This window comes from Taurulus bubalis (genome assembly GCF_910589615.1).
Source record: "Taurulus bubalis genome assembly, chromosome: 14".
NCBI lineage: Eukaryota > Metazoa > Chordata > Actinopteri > Perciformes > Cottidae > Taurulus > Taurulus bubalis.
Window position 1 is genome coordinate 11,153,533 of NC_136602.1, and position 21,436 is coordinate 11,174,968.

The following is a 21,436-nucleotide window of genomic DNA, read 5'->3' on the forward strand; positions in this document are numbered from 1 at the left end:
TGACTGTTTCTTGCAAATGAAAAATTAACTTTTACTTTGTGGTTTTCAGTCAAGATCTGAGGAGAATCTTCACCTTTACGGTTACAGTTTTACAGAACAGAGTGGAAGAAATATGCGGGTGCCAAGCAACACATGGTCTGTGCCACAGGATATCTACCTGTACAGTGTGCAAACTCTATTTACTCCCCAGGAAGCTGGAACGAGCATTTTATATTATATAGAACCTTTCAGTGCCTTATAATAATGGTTCTGATATCATAAGTACTCCTCCAGGTGTTCTACAATGGATATTCATTGGTTATTTCACCTTGGGAAAAGGGTTTATGAGATTGGAAGAGAGAAGTTTTTCTTTTTTAAGATGTCCTGTTTCTTCAGTTTCATCATGCTTACAGTACTTTGCTCGTCTCCTGTTCAAGCCCAGTGCTAACTAATCTGTTTTTTCTCTCTATATTCCCAGGATGTACAGTTTGCCATCATAATACCGCCACATGGAGATAAAAAGGCAGCAAAGTGGTGAAGAGATACAGAGATATACTTTAAGTACACCAAACCAAATGACGTTATGATTGTGATTACCTTCCTCGGAGCTTTTGTTATTGCACCATGATGTGTCTCATGCAAAGAAGACCATGCATTTGTCGTTTTTTTCTTTCTAGAAATGTCCTTGATGACGACTGCTCTTTATTAGAACGAGAGATGTGTCCTCTTCGCTTCAGTCTTTGTTTTCCCTGTGAAATTAACATTCCATACCTCGAGCCCTGCAGGGAGATGACTCTTATGATGACAGTTAATGAAACTCAGTGCTCCGAGATTCATTAATAAAGTCATAAGCTACAGCCCCCCTTCCCCTTTGATGTGCATTCACAGCATTGGAAAGAGGAAAGCATAATTGGAGGCCAACACAAACCCAGTAGCCAGTGTCCCTTTTGATAAATGCCATGTCCACAGAGAACATCCATGTGATCCACATCCATGGGAATGAGATCATCATCAGAAAGTGATTTTTCACCGCATGGTCTTATGATAAAAGCACCGGTTGATTAAAACCTTCTTCCCATGTGGAGGATTAATGAACACATCAGATATATTATAATAATTCTCACCTGTTTTATGTGCTCCGGTTGCTTATATGATAATGCTGCACATGGTTTTTGTGTTAATTCTGATGAACTATCCACTTTTTTTTATCATCACTTTTATATTTCTGTTCAATCATTTCCATCTGTAACCTTTTTTCTTTTCTTTATCTCATCCTTTTTTCCCTTCCATGCATTACAAAATGTATTTTGTTCATCTTATTTTGCTTCTCATGTGTTTCTGACACCCTCTAGAGGAACTGTAGCAACATCACAAGAATAACCTGTTGTTACTGTGGTTTTAGTATGAGTACGTGCCATCCATGTGAATTGCATTACCACAAACTGTATCTTTCAGAATCACAATTGGGGACACTTTGGGATCACATCATCTGCATTCTATTTTGAATACACAAGGCCAAACCAAGCGATTAGTATCCAAACTGTACTGATTATTTTCTGTATCTTCTTACAAAACCTTACATATTGAACAGGTCTGGGCCAAATACCTCAAACACATGTCAGAGAATGTGCAGTTGGACTGGGATTATATTTGGAAAGGCACAACTGGAACCTCGAAAAACCCCAACCATCAGCAGATTCACCTAAACTTTTTACACCGAACCTATTATACACCGAGGGAAAGTTTCTTAATGAAAACAATTACATCATCAATATGTACCCTTTGTACAGAAGAACTTGTAAGCACCTTCATGCACATGTTTTGGTCTTGTAAAGATGTTAATCTTTTTTGGAAAAAGGTTGTAGTTTTTTGACAAAGATCCTGAACTATGTAGTTCCATGCACTCCTGCAGTGCTGCTCCTTAATTACTTTTCCGCACTTCAATTATCACAGCATCAAAACCGTTTAAAATCATTAACCGGCCTGACAGCCGCAAAGAAAATGCTGGCAATGCGTTGGAGTCCACCTCATACCCTTACGAAACCCCAGTGGTTAGCTAGTTATCTTGACGTGGTGAACATGGAACTCTCAATAGCTAGAATGCACGGTGCTAAAGAAAAAACTATTTCATCCTGGTCTACGGCTTTAAGCAAAATCCAACAATGTATGATAATGTATGAGGGGGGAGGGTGTCGCTAATAGTGGGAGGGGGTAATTAACACTGTGTGTATGAATGTATGTATGTATGTATGTATGTATGTATGTATGTATGTATGTATATGTGTATGTGTATGTGTGTATATGTATATATACGTGTGTATGTGTATGTGTGTGTGTGTATATGTGTACATGTATGAGGGTGTGTATCTTCGTATATACATATGTATGTGTATTTGCGGGTATACTTCTATGTATTGTTATTTTTATTTGTATGATTATATGCATGTGTATCTTTTATATACATGTATTGTACACAACTTTTTCTTTATATGCATATCTAGAAAATCAACAAAAAAATTGATCACAAAAAAAGAATCACAATTGGGCTGAACAGAAAGTCAGTAAACGTCAATGTCTCCACAAGTGTGCCATATTTTGCTGCTATTGTGTTATTGCTTCATGCAGATAAATAAGGATAATAAATATACACTTGAAGCACAGCATATATAACTTGTGCTGTATTATATTGTTTGTTGAATTAGATAATTTACTGTGAGGGAAATAAAGTAAAACGTATTACTAAACACATGTTGCATATTGATTCAGTAAACAAGTCAAACATGCACATGCAAACTGAATTTTTTTTCACTGAAGCGGATACAAAGACTTCCTTTCTCGCCATAAAATGACTACAATTTGTGAAACAACATGCTGTGACCGTTTCTGATAAGGGGTGAGTGACATTTGTTGCAACGGAAGTTAAGAGTTCAGCCTGCATGGTTTTTAAGAGTTGGGTGGACAACCGTGCAATTCAGAAATCCTCTCCATCTTTATGATTAATAAATACATAGTGTATCGTGTAGTATGTTACTCCTAAGTCTTATGTTCCCATTGCTCTATACTTTTACATACACATACATCTCCTGAAGTTAGATAAATTAATACAACTGTATTGCAGTCTGACTTTTTTTAAAGCTGTTTTCCCTTTGTTGTTATATAGTCTTTTTCTTTTGCCACAGCAATCAGGAAAAGAGGAATCTTTGCCAGAAATAGGCCCACTGTGGTCTGACTCAGGTCAGCCGCTGTGATCAACCCACTCGTAGTTAAATCATGCACTCTAGTTATTCATACTCTAGTTAAATTTAGAGATATGATGCACACAGATGGTCAGCAGGTTTATCGGAAATACAAAAGTGCACCGTGTTCACACCAAAAGAGTTGCAAATATTCGCAACGCCACTTCGCCTCTATCGCGCCGCCCAGCGAAAAATCAGCTTTTTCGCAACCATTCGCGCTTGTACATTGACTTAACATGTGATCTGGTCGCGCGAATATTTCGCAACTCTTTTGGTGTGAACACGGCATTAGGGTGACACAAGTTTATTTCTGGTGCCATTCAAAAATACTATAATATAATAAAATATAATTACATAAAAACAAAAGTCCAGTAAAGGAAAAGGCTCAATTATAAACACAGCAGAGACAAATATTTACTTTGAAGGTGACTAGATCTGGGCCACATTTACTGTTCGATCATACGGCTGTTCCATCTGAGCTTCGCTTTGTTTCTTTTCCAATGTCCTCTGTTTTAATTTAAAGAGTTGAGCTTTGCTGCAGTGAGTCCAAGATAATTTGTAACTTTGGTATTTTCATCAGAACTATCAAAATACATCTTTATATTCTTTACTATGAAGGTTAGAGACATCAGCCGAGCACAGTTGATGTAACTAAATATACCACACAGAAGAGGAAGCTGGTTGACCACACAGCGCTGTCACACACCCAATCGCACAACTTCCTGCTTGTATGTGTGTGTGTGAGCGTGTGTGTGAGAGAGAGAGAGAGAGAAAGAGAGAGAGAGAGAGAGAGATAGATAGAGAGAGAGAGAGAGAGAGAGAGAGAGAGAGAGAGAGAGAGAGAGAGAGAGAATTGGGAAAGTTTTTGTCAGTCACTGAACAAGTGACGAAAGTTGAAGTACTAAAGATCATGGAGCCACAACAGATCAGAGAGGGATACTTGGTGAAAAAGGTAAGAATAATTACAAGAAAACACGATCCACTGTTGGAACATGTTAATCACAACAAGTCTAACATATATATGACATAAATTGCAGAATGTAGGAGATTTATACGAGGTTTGACAAGTACCACTTTTGAGTTTTTTCACCGAGAGGAGATGGCAGCAGTGGCGAAGAACACTGTCTCAGTTAAAGTCATTTTATGGTTAGCCCAGAAGCAGCCATCACCCTAACTGTGACAGACATGAATAAATAAACATTCAAAAAATGTCTCGACAACCAGTGCTGGTAAAGAGGAATGTTGTTCCGAGTCAAAGCACCGAGAGGAACGGACGTGCGATTCACTCGAAGGTTGCTGCAGAACTACACACTTCTGTGTATAGATGCCACCAAAACTCAAGTTCCTGCTTCTGTCCACAACCCAGAGAGTAAACATGTAATGTGTTTTGTAGGTTGTGTTTGACCATTTAGCAATCATAAAAAAAAGTGTGAAAACCTAAGAATGCAATGACTGGAAATAAACTGTCTTTGCAATCATGAACTATACGAATACTTTGAAATCCACAAACACATGACCAAATTAACTCCAACTGCTGTCAATAACAATGGCAACCAGATAAACAAACAATGTGTTAATACTTAAGCCATTTCCCTCGTAACCAGGAACTAATTCACAAAAAAAAAAGTCTATTGAGTATGTGTTAGTTTCACACTTTCAGTTTGTTTTCTAGATTGAGCCAGGTGTGACCTTTTGTCTTCAACATGCCATTGAGAGGAACATTTATAAACACTATTTGAATGAATTGATTAGGTTGTTCAGTGCTATTGTTCTTTCATTTAGTTTACATTTGGTGTAATTTGGTGTATTTTTTCCTATAATTTGAGGCACTTTGAAAACTCCCTCCTTCCAACATCGTATTTGGCACCAGTTTTTCAGGTTGTACTTTTTCTAATTGAACAAAGGCACTTGAGGCTGTTTGTCGGGTGATGTATTACGTCTCTCAAGTTTGAGAGACTCCCAACTGTAGATTCATTTCTGCATTTTCATGTGTTCCTTCACACTTTCATTTTTTAAGCCTGTATATTCATCTTTCACTTCATGTTACCAAACTTACTGTGTGAAACAAAACACAAAGCAAAATGTATACTTACAAAGAGAAATTCCTGTCAAAATAAAAATGTACTTTTCATGTTACATTCTCTGAACAAAATGTTCACTCTCCTGGCGATCTCAAACTGACAGAGTACTTTAGTGTTAAAAAAGAATAAATATTCTGAAGCTGTCGGTAACAACTACATCCTTGAATACTTTCACACTTCTGCTCGGGCCTGCCTGTTGTCAATGGCCTTATTTATCCTCAGGGCACAGTGCTAAACTCCTGGAAGGCCGTGTGGGCAGTGCTGTCAGAAGATGGGGTGGAATTCTATAAAAAGAAAACCGACCGTTCTCCGAAAGGAATGATCCCTCTAAAAGGAGCCACGTTCATCAGTCCTTGTCAGGATTTCAGCAAGAGGATGGTAAGAAAATGTCAAGTATAGCTGTTGAAAAATCTAAACTAGGCTTGACAGGATTAGATATGTGAAACTTAGTAAATATGATTTGTAACAGAGTTCAAGACGACAATCAATGTGAAGATTGAATTAATTTGAGACCGCTATTATGTCTTTTTAATATATATATATATATATATATATATATATATATATATATATATATATATATATATATATATATATATTAAAAAGACATAATAGCGGTCTCAAATTAATTCAATATATATATATATATATATATATATATATATATATATATATATATATATAGAATATAACAGCGTGACTGACTAATAATGTTCCATTTAGCTGGTTTTCAAGATTACCACGGACAGGAAGCAGGATCACTTCTTCCAGGCCTCACATGTGGAGGAGAGAGAGTTTTGGGTCAAGGACATCAAGAGAGCGATTACCTGCCTTGAGGGGGGAAGAAAGTTTGCTAGGAGGTCCACAAGACGTTCCATTCGCCTGCCTGACAAAATCAACCTGACGTATGTGTTCTGTAAAATCTTCTCGGTGGTGGAAACAATCATTTGAAAAGACAAATAAAACAGATTAATTGTATTATTGTCGAAGTCTCCCCCTTGGTTAGGCTACTCTTGTTCCAGCTGTTGAGCTGTTGAATAGTCTTCAAAATGCTCTCACTGTAACGACTGAAGCAGACATCCAGAGTCTTTGTTCACCACCGATCAGTCTCACAAGTCTGCACACCGGATGTGGAGAAACTGTGGCGCTTGACAGGATTGTCTTTATTGAACAGATAAATGCATGTGCTTAGTGATTGATATAGCAGGACAAGACATGTTGACAATGTCTACATTGTGTTTTCTCAGAGAGCTGTACACTCTGATGAAAGACCAAGACGATGGAGTAAAAGAGTTAAAACTGGAGCAGGAGAAACGAGTCTTCAACCACTGCTTCACCGGTACTGTTGTCTTGGGTCTTTTAATATAACACATGGACATTTTTTTTTTTTTTTTTAACTTTCCAATGGCATTTCCATTTTCGTTCCATTCTTATTTTTTCCCAGGTGCAACGGTGGTAGAGTGGCTGATTTCAAAGGAGAAAGCGAGAAATAGGCCTGAGGCCCTCATGCTAGCAACAGGGCTCCTGAATGAGGGGTTTCTTCAGCCTGCGGGAGACCTGTCAAAGGAGGGAGCAGAGGGTGGAGAGCAAACAGCCTTCTTAGATGACACAACTGCACTGTATTACTTTGTAAGTTTGAAACGTTACTATTGAACGTTTGACATATTTGATTGATAAGTTTGCTGATGATTAAACATGATATCTGTGTTTATGTGCGTTATGACAGGCAGACAGTGGGTTCTTCTGCGAGGGCTACTCCAGTGATGAAGATGCGCTTCTGAAGGAAGAATTCAGAGGAAACATCATAAAACAGGGCTGTTTACTGAAACAGGTGAATCAGAATGCAAGCAAAAGCATCACAGTGATTTTGTTCCGCTGCATGCATTCACGATTCTAATTTACACTGTATTAATAAGAATACGAATATATTCATGAGAAGCCAGGTTCTGTGTCGTGAAGCTGCAAAACAGCACACTTTTTAAATGAGCTTTCACATTCATGCACACATGCAGATGAAAATAACCTGTAGAAAGGGGGAAACATTTTTGTTATTACGATAAGGCAGCTCATTTGTCACATTCACTGTAAGAGGAAGTCTCCTTTTTGCACATTGCCACGTTGGCTGTCTAGTAATGTTGAAACAAATCAGATAAAGCATGTTGCTTTATTTCATCACAGGGACATAAGAGAAGAAACTGGAAGGTGCGAAAGTTTGTACTGAGAGACGACCCTGCTTATATGCATTACTATGATCCTACAAAGGTAGATATACTAACTCGTACAAGCTGAAATAAGAAAGAACAGAACATATGAACGACAGTCTCTTACTTTTCTTTCTGTCAGGGTGATGATCCTCTGGGCTCGATCCATCTCCGTGGGTCTGTAGTTACAGCTGTGGAGTATGTGCCTGATGGTGAGTGGACTGTCACATGAAAGCACATGCCATGTATCATCCCCACTGTGACCAGGACATTTCATTGGTGTTTACTGTCAGTAGTTTCTCATCAACTCATCCTTTTTAACTCCTTTTACTCATCTTTTCCGGTTTTCAGCCAAAAAGTATGACATAGACGGCAACCTCTTTGAGATCATCACCTCAGATGAGACTCATTACTTCCTCCAAGCTGCCGCAGCAGAAGAAAGAAAGGAGTGGATCAATGCAATACAGGCAGTGTCGAAAAGTGGAAAATAATAGGAGCAGTGAGGCAGTCACAGTTGAACCTATTGATTGTAAAATGCCACGTTTGAAATGTCTCTAATTGCATAAAAGTGTGTCAGCAAAGTTTTCATGTGTCAGCAAGCTGAAGTAGTGCTTGGTCCTTCTAGTAACTATCAAGTTTCACTCCTCTATACACTATCAAACTAATGTTGTGATGTTATTGTGCACGTATGAAAATAAATAAAGGTTACAATGGTTCAATCTTTTTTTTATCGGCAATGCCTAATTACATGTTTGTATGCAAATGAGTCACGGTATTATAACGTGTAGCAATGTCTTTAAATCACTAGCTATTTACTTTCCAGCACAGGAAAACCATGGTAATAAGGAGTAATATATAGGTACTTACTATTTATAATACTACATTTTTTTATAATAGTAATTGTGGTGTAATTATGTTTTGTCCTATTATTACCGCAACATATTTGACCCATTATAGTGATATTACATAAATGAAACTTCATAGTCATTGTCAAAAGCAACTACCTGCATAATAGTTTTATATACCCAGTAGTACTCAAACTAGCTATTACTTCTTATTACCTTATGGGGGATATTGTTATATATGTTCAAGTCCCTAAAAAGACAACTCATTGTGGTATCTAAAAGCACACACAACTGCATAACCCTTGCATCTGTCAATCGATGATATATTATAGGCTGTATGCTGAGGTTTATTTGCTAAGTAGGCTAATATTACTATATTTTTCATAGAAGACACTAAGGCAGCTATTTTAGCAGAAGGTTGCAAGTCAGAAACTTAAACACGCTGTTTGAATATAATATCTGCTGAGATGGTTACATGGAAATAGGAGCTCTGTGGTTCTGGTTGAAAGGCTTTCTATTCTGCCCAATGTGGTTTCCTTGTTCTCTTGTCTTTCAAAAGTTTTAGATAGTTCCAGCTATCATACAAACACACTCGGCTCATGAGTCATATGCCGCCTTCACACTTCAGTGTCTGTATCTGTGAGAGAATTTATCAGTGCCAAAAATGACTGGTTCAGTTGCAGCATGACTATATAAAAACATTGAAAACAACTTCTGTCTGTGTGAAGGTTTTTAAAGAATAATGTCCCACTTGTTACAACTTTGGCCCCCTTGACCATCAATTATGTAGTAATATTAGTATACTAGATCTGAGATCTGGGGACTTAAAAAAAGTCTGACAGGGCAAGAAAGAAACCCTCCAGGGTAGCCAAACAGTTGGAGGAAAAAACAATGCTAAATGGTGGAATTATCTCCTAAATCATCACAGTTTACAGATCAATCCCCTTGTTCAACTTTGAGTATGTCTTCTCACTGTAGTTGTTAGCAGTATTTCTGTGGAATTAGTCATATTTATAATATCAGATAAGCCGTGAGATGTATCATCTCATTTACATTAGGAACATTTTGTCACCTATTATCAACAAGCTGTTTACCTCCATCAATACATATTGAATCCTATTGCATAACATCCCTTTACATTTATTGAACTGACACTTTTACCCTTAAAATATGTGGAATTACTTTTGGTAAAAACAAATAATTCTGTAGTGATACATAATTCTACATGGGGAAAGAGTATACTCATTGCTGTTATTTCACTTTAACACTAATTTATTGTTTTTGGACTGTGCAAGCATCCCGGTTACATTTCTGTCTTCTGTTGTATTAGTGTTTATATGAAGACCGAATAGAAGATCAGTTTACCAATGTGACAATGCAATTATTGGCATTCCAAAAACATACATCATTGTGGCTGCCTGCATGTGAGTGTGTGTGTGTTTTACTATTTTAACACAGGAGGGCACTATATATCAACCTAACCTTCCTGTGACTCATTGCAATTGATTTCAATGATTAATGGTAAATTCATCTGGCAAACACACACACACACACACACACACACACACACACACACACACACACACACACACACACACACACACACACACACACGTCTATAATTTATATTTGAAAGATGGAGAAATGACAATTCAATAAAGCTTGATTAAAATTGTAGCTTGTATAATTATGTTCACATCAATCACAATATATAGTTGTTATGAATGTAGGGAAAAAAAATCACTGAATGCTGTTCACCTCCCTGCCTGAGGGGGGAGCTGTGATATGTTTGGCCGTGCTTTGTTCCTGCAGGTGATTGGACGGTGGTATATAAGGGGGAACCTGGGGAGGCCGTCGCTCTCTCCAGCTTCCAACCGGGCCATGCTGCACAAGAGGGAGCCGTGGGGTGGTGGGGTTAGGAGGAGTGTCGGTAGGGGTGAGAAGCCCTTTTTGTTTAGCCGTGTTTTCTCCTATTTTCTGGTAGGGAGATAGGTAAGACACCTGTATTTTCTTTTGTTCCTTTTGTGGTAGGGAAGTTAGATTACGTGCACAGATTGTTTTGTTTGTTATTTTGGGCCAGGCTCACCCTGAAGAATTTATGACACCTGGTGGAAAATAAAAGCATCATTGAACTACTCCTCTGCAGCATTGGTCCTAATTTGGGAGGTGGGGAGACCCATCCGTATGTTGCGCTCAGGCTCCCCTAGGCCGGGCGTAACAATAGTACATGCTATTGTTCCCTGAGTGGGAATCACAGCACATTTAAATAATCAATTAAAGGATCGTACGGTCACAAAAATCAATCAAGTGCGTGAAAATGTAAATGCTTTTGCATGCATGTTCATGCACACTGTTGCAATATTGGCGCTGAGCAAAGTTAAATGACTTGACCGGTCGCACGTTGCAGCGCTTTCCAGTGAGATCCATTAAAGAGCTGTGAACAGATCAAAAACACAAACTAAATGTAACATCGAGCAATCCCTGTCCAAAACTTCAAAACCTCCCTTTCTGATCAAATAGAAAGGGATGTTGCTCCCACCAAACTTACAAAGATAACAAACAAATAATTCAATGCAGACGTCATCCAAGAGTAGTCCCCAGCAGTGGTGATGGTGGCAGATCAAAGAAACAGTCGCTCTTTCATGTGAAACCCTGATCCTGGAGCAAAAAGAAAAGCATCCCAAAGAGTAGGAGACGGAGAGTTTGTATTCTAACGTATAGGCACCAATGTTCTACAACAGATATTATAATGAATTAAATAAAAAGTGATGAATGATTTCTGAACCAATGTGACTGTATCTTGTTTATTTAAAGAAGAATGCAGTGTTCTTCATTGTAATGTTTAACCTCACTAATGAGGAACTTTTGCAATTTAAGTTGATAAAAACTCAATGCAGCTACAATAGAGTTGAATATGTCTAGAATAAAGTAAATATGTGCCAAATACACCAATATGTACCAAGTATGTGTAAGCAGGCTAATCTCCATACAAATTAATTCAATGCATTTTTGAAGTCTGCTAGGAAAGAGGGAGAAGGAGCCAGAACAAAAAATTGGGAAAATATTGTAAATCGACAGACAGGAAAACACTTTTGTATCAAGTCCACGCTTAAGTGGACACTTTGCCAGTACTAGTGTTTCTCTCTTTTGACATTTCAAGCATTATGCCCACACTCCAGCACTCAAAATCTGAGGGGAATTAATGTGAAATGTGTCTTCTTGCAGCATTCATTTATCATGAGCTTTGCTAGGCATTTATTGTTTAACTGTCAATAAGGACAACTTACCATATTCGTGTAGATATTTGTCAACAGAAGCAGGAAGGAGATATGTCAAATAGAACATTTCTATGGAAACATCAAACAAGTGATCACGGAATCGAAGGTTTTACCAGTCATCTCTAAAACGGTTGATCCATTAAGCGACAAGACTTACTGGAAGATAGTGGCACTGCAACTAAACTAAATTGTAGGATGCAGATCACTTTTCTATTGTTCAGTGTACAATTTAAAATACTCTCAGAAGAACGACGAACAACTTTTTAAAGTGTATCTCCCATGTATATGGAATCAGTAACCTTAGGCAGCCTCTGAGTTTGGCCAAATTGTTATTTTGAGAGGCCTTTGTTGACAAGCATGGAGCAAAGCTTATCTCATCTTTGAGTGGAGGCTCACCAAGAAGAGTCTTTTATACATGTCTGCTCTTAAAAAACATGAGTTTTGAGATTTGATCAGTGGCCTGCTGTCAGATTGCAGGTCAGTTTCTGCCCAGACGGAGTCCTTCAAAGCTCCACTGACTAAAAGCCATATCTTCCATCAACTTTTCAACACACACAGACCATGTCTGCAGATTGTACCTATCACCGATGAACAGCATTTACAATTAGTACTGAATGTCCAAACGTTTGTTGTAGCTTCAAAGGTTCTGATGTCTTCAGCCAACACATTAAGATGTTGGGTTTTTCTTCCTCGTGCAAAGATATATTCCAGGTACTTTAGGATTTATTAAGTAACACAAATGATGAAACCTAATCGACAAAAGTGCAAAAGGTCTTTTGTTGGATATAGGTCTAACCCTTCAGGCGCCCTGCTGAAGAGGGGATGAATGGTTTGATGAGTATGAAAATATAGCCTGTGGTTAAAAGTGTCCCGAATCCGCATAGAGCTACAAAATAGTGTGTTTTTGCTGTGGGTTCGGCATTGTGAGCTACATTTTTTCCTTTTGATAATAACAGGGAGAGACAAGGCAGGGCGGTTAAATCAGAGGGAGATGTGAGGGAGGGAGCATCTGGAGCAGTTTTTAAAAGGAAACAAGATAAGCCCACTCTAAAGATCTGGTTGTGACGCAGGCTTGGTCAATATTTTGGTCAATATTTTGGGGCAACTCTAGCTAAGGGGGATGAGTGCATGTTTCTTTTCTCTGTTTCTTTCTTTCTTTAATATTACAAATTCAAGACTGACAATTGCTAATGTGTTGCTTGTATTATCTACATCTTAGCTGATGCACACATGTGCATTTATTGAATGGTTATAAGTACAATTGACAGGGATAACTCATCCAAATCAATGGACCCGGTAAGACTATTTTAGGAATTATAGGCATGCCAGGCCAGCATGATTGGATAAATAATTTTCTCTAAAATTATAAGATACTCTTATGCAGCAACAACTGTCTGCAACAAAATAATAACAGAATCATTTCTCATGATGGATGACTGAATTTCCTAAAAGCTGGATCCATTAATAAGAACATGACAGCTTCGTCAAACCTCACTGCATGGTTGACACTGAGTATGATACTCTCCTCACAATTCACTCCCTTGTTTACTTACACAGATAAATGCAGGATATTCGTGTCCCATTCTAAATAATGATAATTCGGTGTTCACTCTCTTGGCTCTGCCTTTAAATACCCAGAGGCAGATTCCAATACCAATTCTGTTTCTGTGTTTTTCTACAGATAGAGCTTCCGCAACAGCTGTGGACACCTGGGCCTGTAAAGCCCTGCTGCTTTGGTTTGGTTTTGTTACGTTGCTTTAGTCAAACTTTATATTTTGTCTTGCACTCACACCGACGACACTGATTGGGTTAATTAGTTTAAGTAAAGCTACTTTTTTTTAAAGGTTCCTACAATGTGTCTTTGTATTTGATGTCATAACAGTCATACCATCACAATACTATTTGCATATTTTAGATGCATCAACAAGTTTAGGCTTTTGCTGAAATGTCCTGTCCTTAATAAAACCATAGTCCACCTGCACCAAAATATATTCATTCACAAATACATCAGTAGTCATCTCTTCAATCTCTCCGACAGCACTCTATGGAATAACATATTGTTTTAAACAAGACGCTGTAATTTATGAAACAAGTGAAGTTTAGAAAAGCTTTTTTCTAAAAGACTTTCAACATAATTGATATGAAGAAAACATGACTCATGAGTGTTTTATGATCTGCCAGCCATATAGTTTATTTTTAGATAACTAAAACTACTTCTGAAAAAAGACCTTTAATGATACTTGTGAGTGATGGTCATTATTGCAAGAAATTGCTTGCCAAAACCATTTTTTATGAGTAGTGCAAGTCTCCCTCTGCAGTAATCCACTTTGAACAAACAAGAAGACAGACAAAAGGTCAAGGATGATTGAAATGATTCTCCTAATTTGTCCCTCTGAAGGTCATGCTTGGAGGTATTTCGTTCTGGAGAGTATGTACTTTCCACACAGGATGATTGTGTCTTTGAATATTAACTAAAAGTTCCAGTTTAAAGGACAGTATAACAAAAAAACAGAAAAGAACTTTTGTCCTTATTTTCTTATTATCCCTGAGGTGGAGGAGAAGCTATTGCTGAAGCCAGCAAACCAGAACCCTTAATTCTCTTACTCTCCTCACACCGGGGAGGCTCATTGGATTTGTGTCCAGGTCACAATAAATGACCAGTGCAATGCAGCGTAAATAAAGAAGTTTTGAAAAGGAACAAGAGTTCAACGCAACAGTTCAATAATCACATATTTCAGAATCGCACTACTACTAGTTATTATTTGATAGTCAATATGTCTCAAACTAATTGTTTTGGTTTAATTAATACACAACGTGTTACATTTCTATTTAAATATTACAATGTAGGTCAAAGGAAAGTTTTAACTTCTATATTAATAGGACTAGTAGAATGTCATTGTGAACAGCAGAGTGAAATGGCTCGTCCTTTTTAAGGACAAGAGCCAAACTACTCTGTTATTTTATTTAATGAATGCCATAACTTTGGTCTGTTGTTCTGCTCAAAGAAATCCATCACCTGTATCGTCACAGAGCCTTCATGCTTGACAAAGAGCATACCGATCCATACCAAAAGCAACTGAAAGGTGTGATTGCCAAAAGTCTCAAGCCTGTTGGTACCTGAGCTGGTGAGTTTGTTATTGATGGAAGGTCTTGGAGTTGATAGGTGATGGGAGCTTGTGTACTTGGCCAGTTTTGCTTACTTGTCCTCCTCCTCGTACTCTCTGATGTTTATGGTGGGTAACGTCTTGAGACAGCCCGTTATCACTTCACCAGCCCAGTGATGAGAGGGTTGAGCCACAGTAACAACTAATGACACAACTGGCTTCCTGTTTAATGTCATGCCTGGTGGGGACGCTGCGTCCAATGTGACGCTGCCTTAAAGATTAGAATGACACACATGCATCCTACTTAATTATGTCCTATAACTTTATCAGATTTTCTATGTGGCTTAAGGGTTGTATTGTTACAGTGCACCCACAGATTTATAACAAACGAGATTGCATATTCAAAGTTACCCAATGGTTCATTCATTTTTAAAATTGCAATCAGTTTAGTCAAAAGCATTACCGTCAGGGTTTTCTACAACCATGCTGAGCAGGTCTTACTGTTTCTGTAAGTTCTATAGCATGGCTTTGGGGGTCATGTGAATTTCATGATTGATGATTCAGAGCAAAAATGGTCTTTCGCTTAGCCCCGCCCCCTTGCTGCGACTCCATCATGCTCTCGGAGCTATGGAGCCCACACTGTCACTAACTGCACTCCATGAACAAATATGATCAAATCTTCGGAAAAATGAAAACACGATTGAGAAGCAGACAGAACGGTCTCATTTGAAGGATGTCAAATTGATTCTGCAGTGAAAACAGCTAAAAAGGTCACATGGCATCACCCGGCGATCAAGACAGAAGGCAATACAATTGTGTGTGTGTGCGTGCGTGCTGGTGGTCGTGGTAGCTTCCCCCTCCCTCCTGATCCTGATGCCATCTTCTCCAGCCATTCTGCCAGCCATGCTCTCCACCAGCTTTGTGCTACGCCGTTCCCCAAACCCAACCTCATTCCACCCTTCCTCCCCCTAGTTTGCAAAACATTCCCTCAATAACTTGATTGTGCATTTGAGTCGCTTTGGGTCCAGCAAATTATGCTAAAACGTAACAGAAACTGCTCCTGTAATGCGGGGCAGGTCTTGATTAGAGTTGCAATCATTTAAAAGCAAAAGCAGCATCAGTTTACCTTCAGTGGGTTGCATGTAGAAGTAGTTAAAGGTGTGTTAAGGTGTACATACTCTGCTGATGGTGGCTCCACAGGGTTTTATGTATAACTGAACTTTTTAAAAATGGATTTCTAAAATGAGTTTGATGGGTGGGACTTATTGAAGGCAAGGGAAGTTTATTTGTATAGTGTATTTCAACAACAAGGCCATTCAAAGTGCTTTACATAAAACCATTAAAAGCATCAACACATAATGCAGAAGAAAACAAGATTTAAAAACAATTAGGAACATTAATTTCAAAACAGTCAAAAACAGTCAAAAAGCAAAAAATAGAATAAAGGCTGCAGGGCAGTTTAAGAAATAACATGCAGTGTTGAGATGCATAAATTAATATTCTTGAATGTGTTTCAATTACAGGCAACAACAAACAGAAAAGTCTTCAATCTGGATTTAAATGATTTACCTTGTTTTTACAGAGGCCTGTGGACACACCATTACAGTAGTCAAGTCTACTGAAGATAAATGCATGGACAAGTTTCCCCAAATCCTGTTGAGACATAAGTCCTCTAACACTTGATATATTCTTCATAGTATGCTGATTTTTGAAATTAAAAGGGTCTATTAGAATTAATTTGAACATTTGTATTAGTTTTTGTGTGTGACTGCATTAACTTTTAAATTATATTTTAGACAATTGTGAACAAAATACAAGAGGATTGTTCTTTAAAATAAAAAACATCTCAGGAGACAAATGAACAGTGCTTCATTTAAGCTGTTAAAGAAACAGTATTGATCAAATTGTTTTCAAGTGAATCATTATTCATGACCAGCAATGATTTTCTGTCACAGGATGTCTCTCGCCTGCAAAGCTGTAGGCAATGTAACTAAGGGAAGTGCACAAACATTGCATTAAACTGCAATCTAAGGGACATGGTGGTCTTAACAGCCCTGGATAAGATGTCCAAAATATATTAGTCCTCTGAACATGCTAGCTCCTGGCAAGACTGTTACACCTGTTGATCTAAAGAGGTAATTGTGCCTCTGTTTATTTGTCAAATGGACGAGTGATGATCAAATCCAGGGCCACACTGAGCGTTTTCTGTTTACACTTTATATGGCAATGGTGCAGGAATTATGCACACATATGGATGCATTTGTACATGTTTAGTGAGTCTCTTTTCCCCTCTATTTAGACAAATAATTGTGCATTTGGATGAGTTCCACTGAGCTGTGACACACATTATAACGTCTGAATAATGGAGACATAATTACATAGCATGTCGATAGATGAGATAGGTGGGACATTTATCTCCCCCCCAGGTTAGTGTCCTCACCGTCCTGGTTTCCCAATACGTTGACGTAAAACAAAATATGCTACCTTTTTCATCACTGCCCCCTGCCCCCCCCCCCCTTTTTTTTTACTCAGGAACTCTCGAGGACTCTTTTTTGATACACCTTGCTCATACTCATGCTGGATGTTTATAGTAATGATCAAAATATCTTTTAAAACTTTTTTTGCAGATATATATAGATGTATATAAAGATTTTTTTGCAGACATATATTTTTTTCCAAGACTTTGCTGAACAAACACATACAATAAACACACATATTGGAATTAATTTGGGGTCACTGAACTTTATTTAACCATGCTGTGGAGAGACTAGGTGTTTTGAACACATAGATAAAGGGCATAGAAGTGGAGTTTATCACAGTAATTTATATCATTGTGCTCTGTATTTAAGTGTTTTTCACCAAATTGACAGGGACTGAAATCCAGCCCAGGACTTTGGGATGGAGAGGCCTTTTATTCAAGTCCCGCAAGACACTTTAGGATGTCTTGCTGACACCTGCTTTCTCAGTTTGTAAAAGCACATCACCACTGCCGGCTAGGCAAGCCTATATGTGAGTTTGCTGGTCGAAGGCCCTGCAGATGGATATAACATGGATGCCGATAGTTGAGAAAGTGAGTTTTGCAATTTTTATGAAAAGTGAAATTCAATTTCCATTTAAGGAAAAGAAAGGTCTCTGTGTTTTGAGAAATGGATTAATATGAAGACCTTACCAGAATGAGCCAGGCACCTTCAGCAAGGAGGAGAAGAACGACGCAACTTCTTGTTAATGTCAAATGTGGCTTCCTGGACAGAGTTATCCTGCTGGATCTGATGACAGTCAAACTGCTTAACCATTTAAGGAAACTTTTGTTTCCACCTCAGCCTCATTTCTATGCAAGGAATAGGTTAACACGAAGTCTAGTGGAGTTGAAGCCAAGCACAGGGAACATTAGAAATAACTTCATTGTCGTTCTCTGGTTCGAGTCATCTGCTCCTGATGGCAGGTCAAGAAACAGATCACTGCTCTCTCAGGTGAACAACACGTACGTACGTAAGTACACACGCACACACACACACACACACGCACACACACACGCACGAGTCAGACTGTATACCACCTGGTGAGAGGATACAACATCACAAAACGGCTATTATCCTAGTGATCCCGGAGGAAATAACAATCCTCATCCGATATTGGCATCACGCCTTCGGTCTTTTATCTCACCCCGTGCTAAATCGTTAGGTTTTTGTGTTGTTTTCAAAATAAGTTATAGGTTTTGTCGAGGGTGTTTTACAGCTTGCGCTCTATGTCCCCTGCGGTAGGCTGTAACTCCTCTCAACCCTTATCAAGCGAGTACGTATATCGTCTATACCTTCTCTCTACCTATGTTGACACCATCTCATCATTATGACAAACACTGCAAAAGTCTTCACCCAAAGACACTTACCTTAAGTCTCTTTGGTAGATTCAGTCGTCACTTCTGTATCTCACAGTGGATGGACAGGGAAAGAGAGTTTAAATTGTTTTAAAGAACCAGAATCCTTGGTTTGGTTTCAGTCCCTTACGATAAGGCCGAGTTTTATTCAAAGTTTATCTTACATACAAAAAATTAAATTAAATCAAACAGTTTAAAAGTCACAAGTAACTAAGAGAAATGGTTACGTTTAGAGGTGGTGAATAAACACCTCTTCTCTCTTCTCTCCTCCTGCACAGAATGGCACCCCTCTCCTGATAACAGAAGTTTCTTCCAGACTCTAAAGCTGGAGACCTGTCCCAATCCTTAAGGGCTGGAACAGGTCCAATCTGATTTTCTCCTTTTCTAGTAAAGATGCATATTAAGTCCAGTTTTCTCAGAATCTGGTGCAATCCCTATTCAGACCGAGATCTGATGAAATTCTTTTTCTGAGTTCTGGTGAAAAAATCCCCTTTTTTTCTACTCTCTCTGTGCATCAGCTCTTGTACCTCACAGACACACTTAACCCCTCCTCCTTTTCTTCAAGGGTCAATCCTAGATCCTGTTTCTAAGGTCCACCACTGAGGGTTTGTTGCCTAATATGGTAACACTGGCTGCTGGATCCTATTACACAGGAGAGCTTTTTACAATACCCATAATATAGAAAAGATTATAAAACATAGCAACTTATAGCATCCTATGCACTTTATGTGGTCTAATCACAAACTATACTTGAAATAATAACCAAACAGTATATATGTTCAATGGTTATACAGAAGAAGAAAATGATTATACCTTTATAATAGTTAGACTTTTTTACTTTCATATTCTTCCTCGATCACTCAACAGGAGAGAGTTCTTCCAGATCGCCAAGATCCATTCTCACATCATCATGACTTCTTGTATGAGCGCTATCGATTCTGCAGAGACCTCATCGAGTCGTACATGAAACACCACAGGCACACCAGAGCATCGCCCGTCTCACAGACTATGCAGACTGGATCACACAGTGTCTCACAGACTTCATCACAGCCTTGAGCTTTTTTGCAAGTGGTACCGTACATGTTTGTAGTGTCTGCAATGCAGAGAACATTGGGAAAGCCGCTGCATGCTGTGCTCTTCGTAGCGTTTATTTAGCGCTTAAGAAACTTATGGATGTGCTGAAAGCACTCATAATTATATGACAGTGTTATTAGTACACCATACATATCATTATTGTAGAAAATAATGAAGGTACTGATCCGCCCATACACATATTCAAACTAGTTATATGGTAATCTACACATACATGTATATACACATATATATGATACATACAGTGCATATATCCTCATAAGTATATATTAATTATTATACTACTGCCACATTTAAATAAATATAATCTGATTGATTTGGGTGATGAGGCACTTAAAATTAGCCGATACATTTTCCCAACACTTACGCATTTAACTTGATATATTTGCAATGCTTATGTGACTCTAGCCAGACCAGGAGGCACCGTTATGCTGCGTTCACAAACAGGAAGTGTTGCGAATATTTGCTACGCTTTGGATGTGAACGCACCATTAGACTTTGCCATGATTACGGTCTTAAATTCATCATATGTAGTCATGATCATCTCCTGCTCCTCCAGGGAGAGAAGAGACGCTCTTTCTCTCCGAGTTTATTTGCCATTGTAGCGTTTGACTCTCATCGAATCTGTGTTCCCTCCCTCTTTTGAAGAGGAGCGTGCACGCGCAATTATCCAGATGATTGACGTCTGGTTCGAATTAACGAGACCATTTGAGGGCGGGTCAACCTTTGAAGAACCGGAAAAGCTTGATGTCAATCATCTCACTAATTTAAGATGGATTATAGGACATTTAATCGACTTTGTTGAACCAAATATTCTTCCCATAAGTGTTGATTTATTTAACTAATGTTCCAACAATATCCAGCCTGTATTCTTAAGTCTTCTTTCTTTTCATTGAGTTAGATACAAATATATATTACAAAAATATCAACCCTCAAGTGCTGAGCGCAAGGCTTTTTTTTAAACATAAATTCAATCCCAAAAAAAATCTAGATTTGAATTAGTGTTAAAAAAAGTCATGGTCGATCATCCCCATTTTATAGAAACAACCTTTTGTTTGTATTGAGCTGTCACACAATGTTTATTGGAAGGGACTGTCTGTTCTTTAAATATTTATATTAGTTTTATCTATAGGACTTGCTCGTACTTTTTTTTTTTCAGATAAGAGAAATGTTCAAAAACTAATGATTTTCAAGTTTGACACTTACAAGACAACAAATACATTTTCAAAAAAGTTCAATGTCATTTGAAATGTCTGTGAAGTATACATGGCTTGTGAGAAAGTGCACAATACAACCTGGGCCCTATTCCTCGTACCTGGTTTACTGAGTTAGCTGGATCATTTTCAGGATAAGATGACGCAAATCATGCTTTTCGGTTCGGTTTGAGCTGTAGTGTTTGAAGATCATGGAATCTGTGTTCGACTCCTCCCCCTTTTAAAGAGAAGCTCGCACACGCAATTATCCAAATAACTGACGTCTTGTTCGAAATTAACGAGACTGTTTGAGGGCGGATCCGTCTTTGAGGAACCGACATAGCCTGTCAATCATCTCAGTAATTTAAGCTGGATAATAGGACATTTGATCGACTTTGTTGAACCATGTACGAGGAATAGGGCCCTGGAGGAGAAAAGGTGATGTGTAAACACTCACTAAGAAATAGCCCATTAGAGCCAAACAACGAGAAGCCGAGCTGTCTGTTGACAGCAAAATATGTGTTTGAAAATGTTGGTTCTTCAGGAAATTGAG

The 21,436-nt window shown here is 38.3% G+C and overlaps 1 protein-coding gene across 2 annotated transcripts; it reads left to right on the forward strand.

Annotated features, from left to right (window-relative positions):
• Positions 1-4,125: 4,125 nt before the first annotated feature.
• On the forward strand, positions 4,126-8,150 carry plek (pleckstrin; the record flags this gene model as incomplete). Of its 2 annotated transcripts, none has more annotated exons than XM_079229323.1 (9): positions 4,126-4,167; positions 5,519-5,674; positions 6,020-6,212; positions 6,489-6,635; positions 6,741-6,925; positions 7,023-7,127; positions 7,475-7,558; positions 7,640-7,709; positions 7,849-8,150. In XM_079229323.1, 9 exons carry the CDS (start codon positions 4,126-4,128, stop codon positions 7,986-7,988), a joined length of 1,122 nt encoding a protein of 373 aa, XP_079085449.1. In that variant the 3' UTR covers positions 7,989-8,150. The 2 variants fall into 2 exon arrangements, with proteins under 2 accessions (XP_079085449.1, XP_079085450.1); XM_079229324.1 differs by having other exon boundaries at positions 6,020-6,201; positions 6,544-6,635.
• Between the last annotated feature and the right edge of the window lie 13,286 nt (positions 8,151-21,436).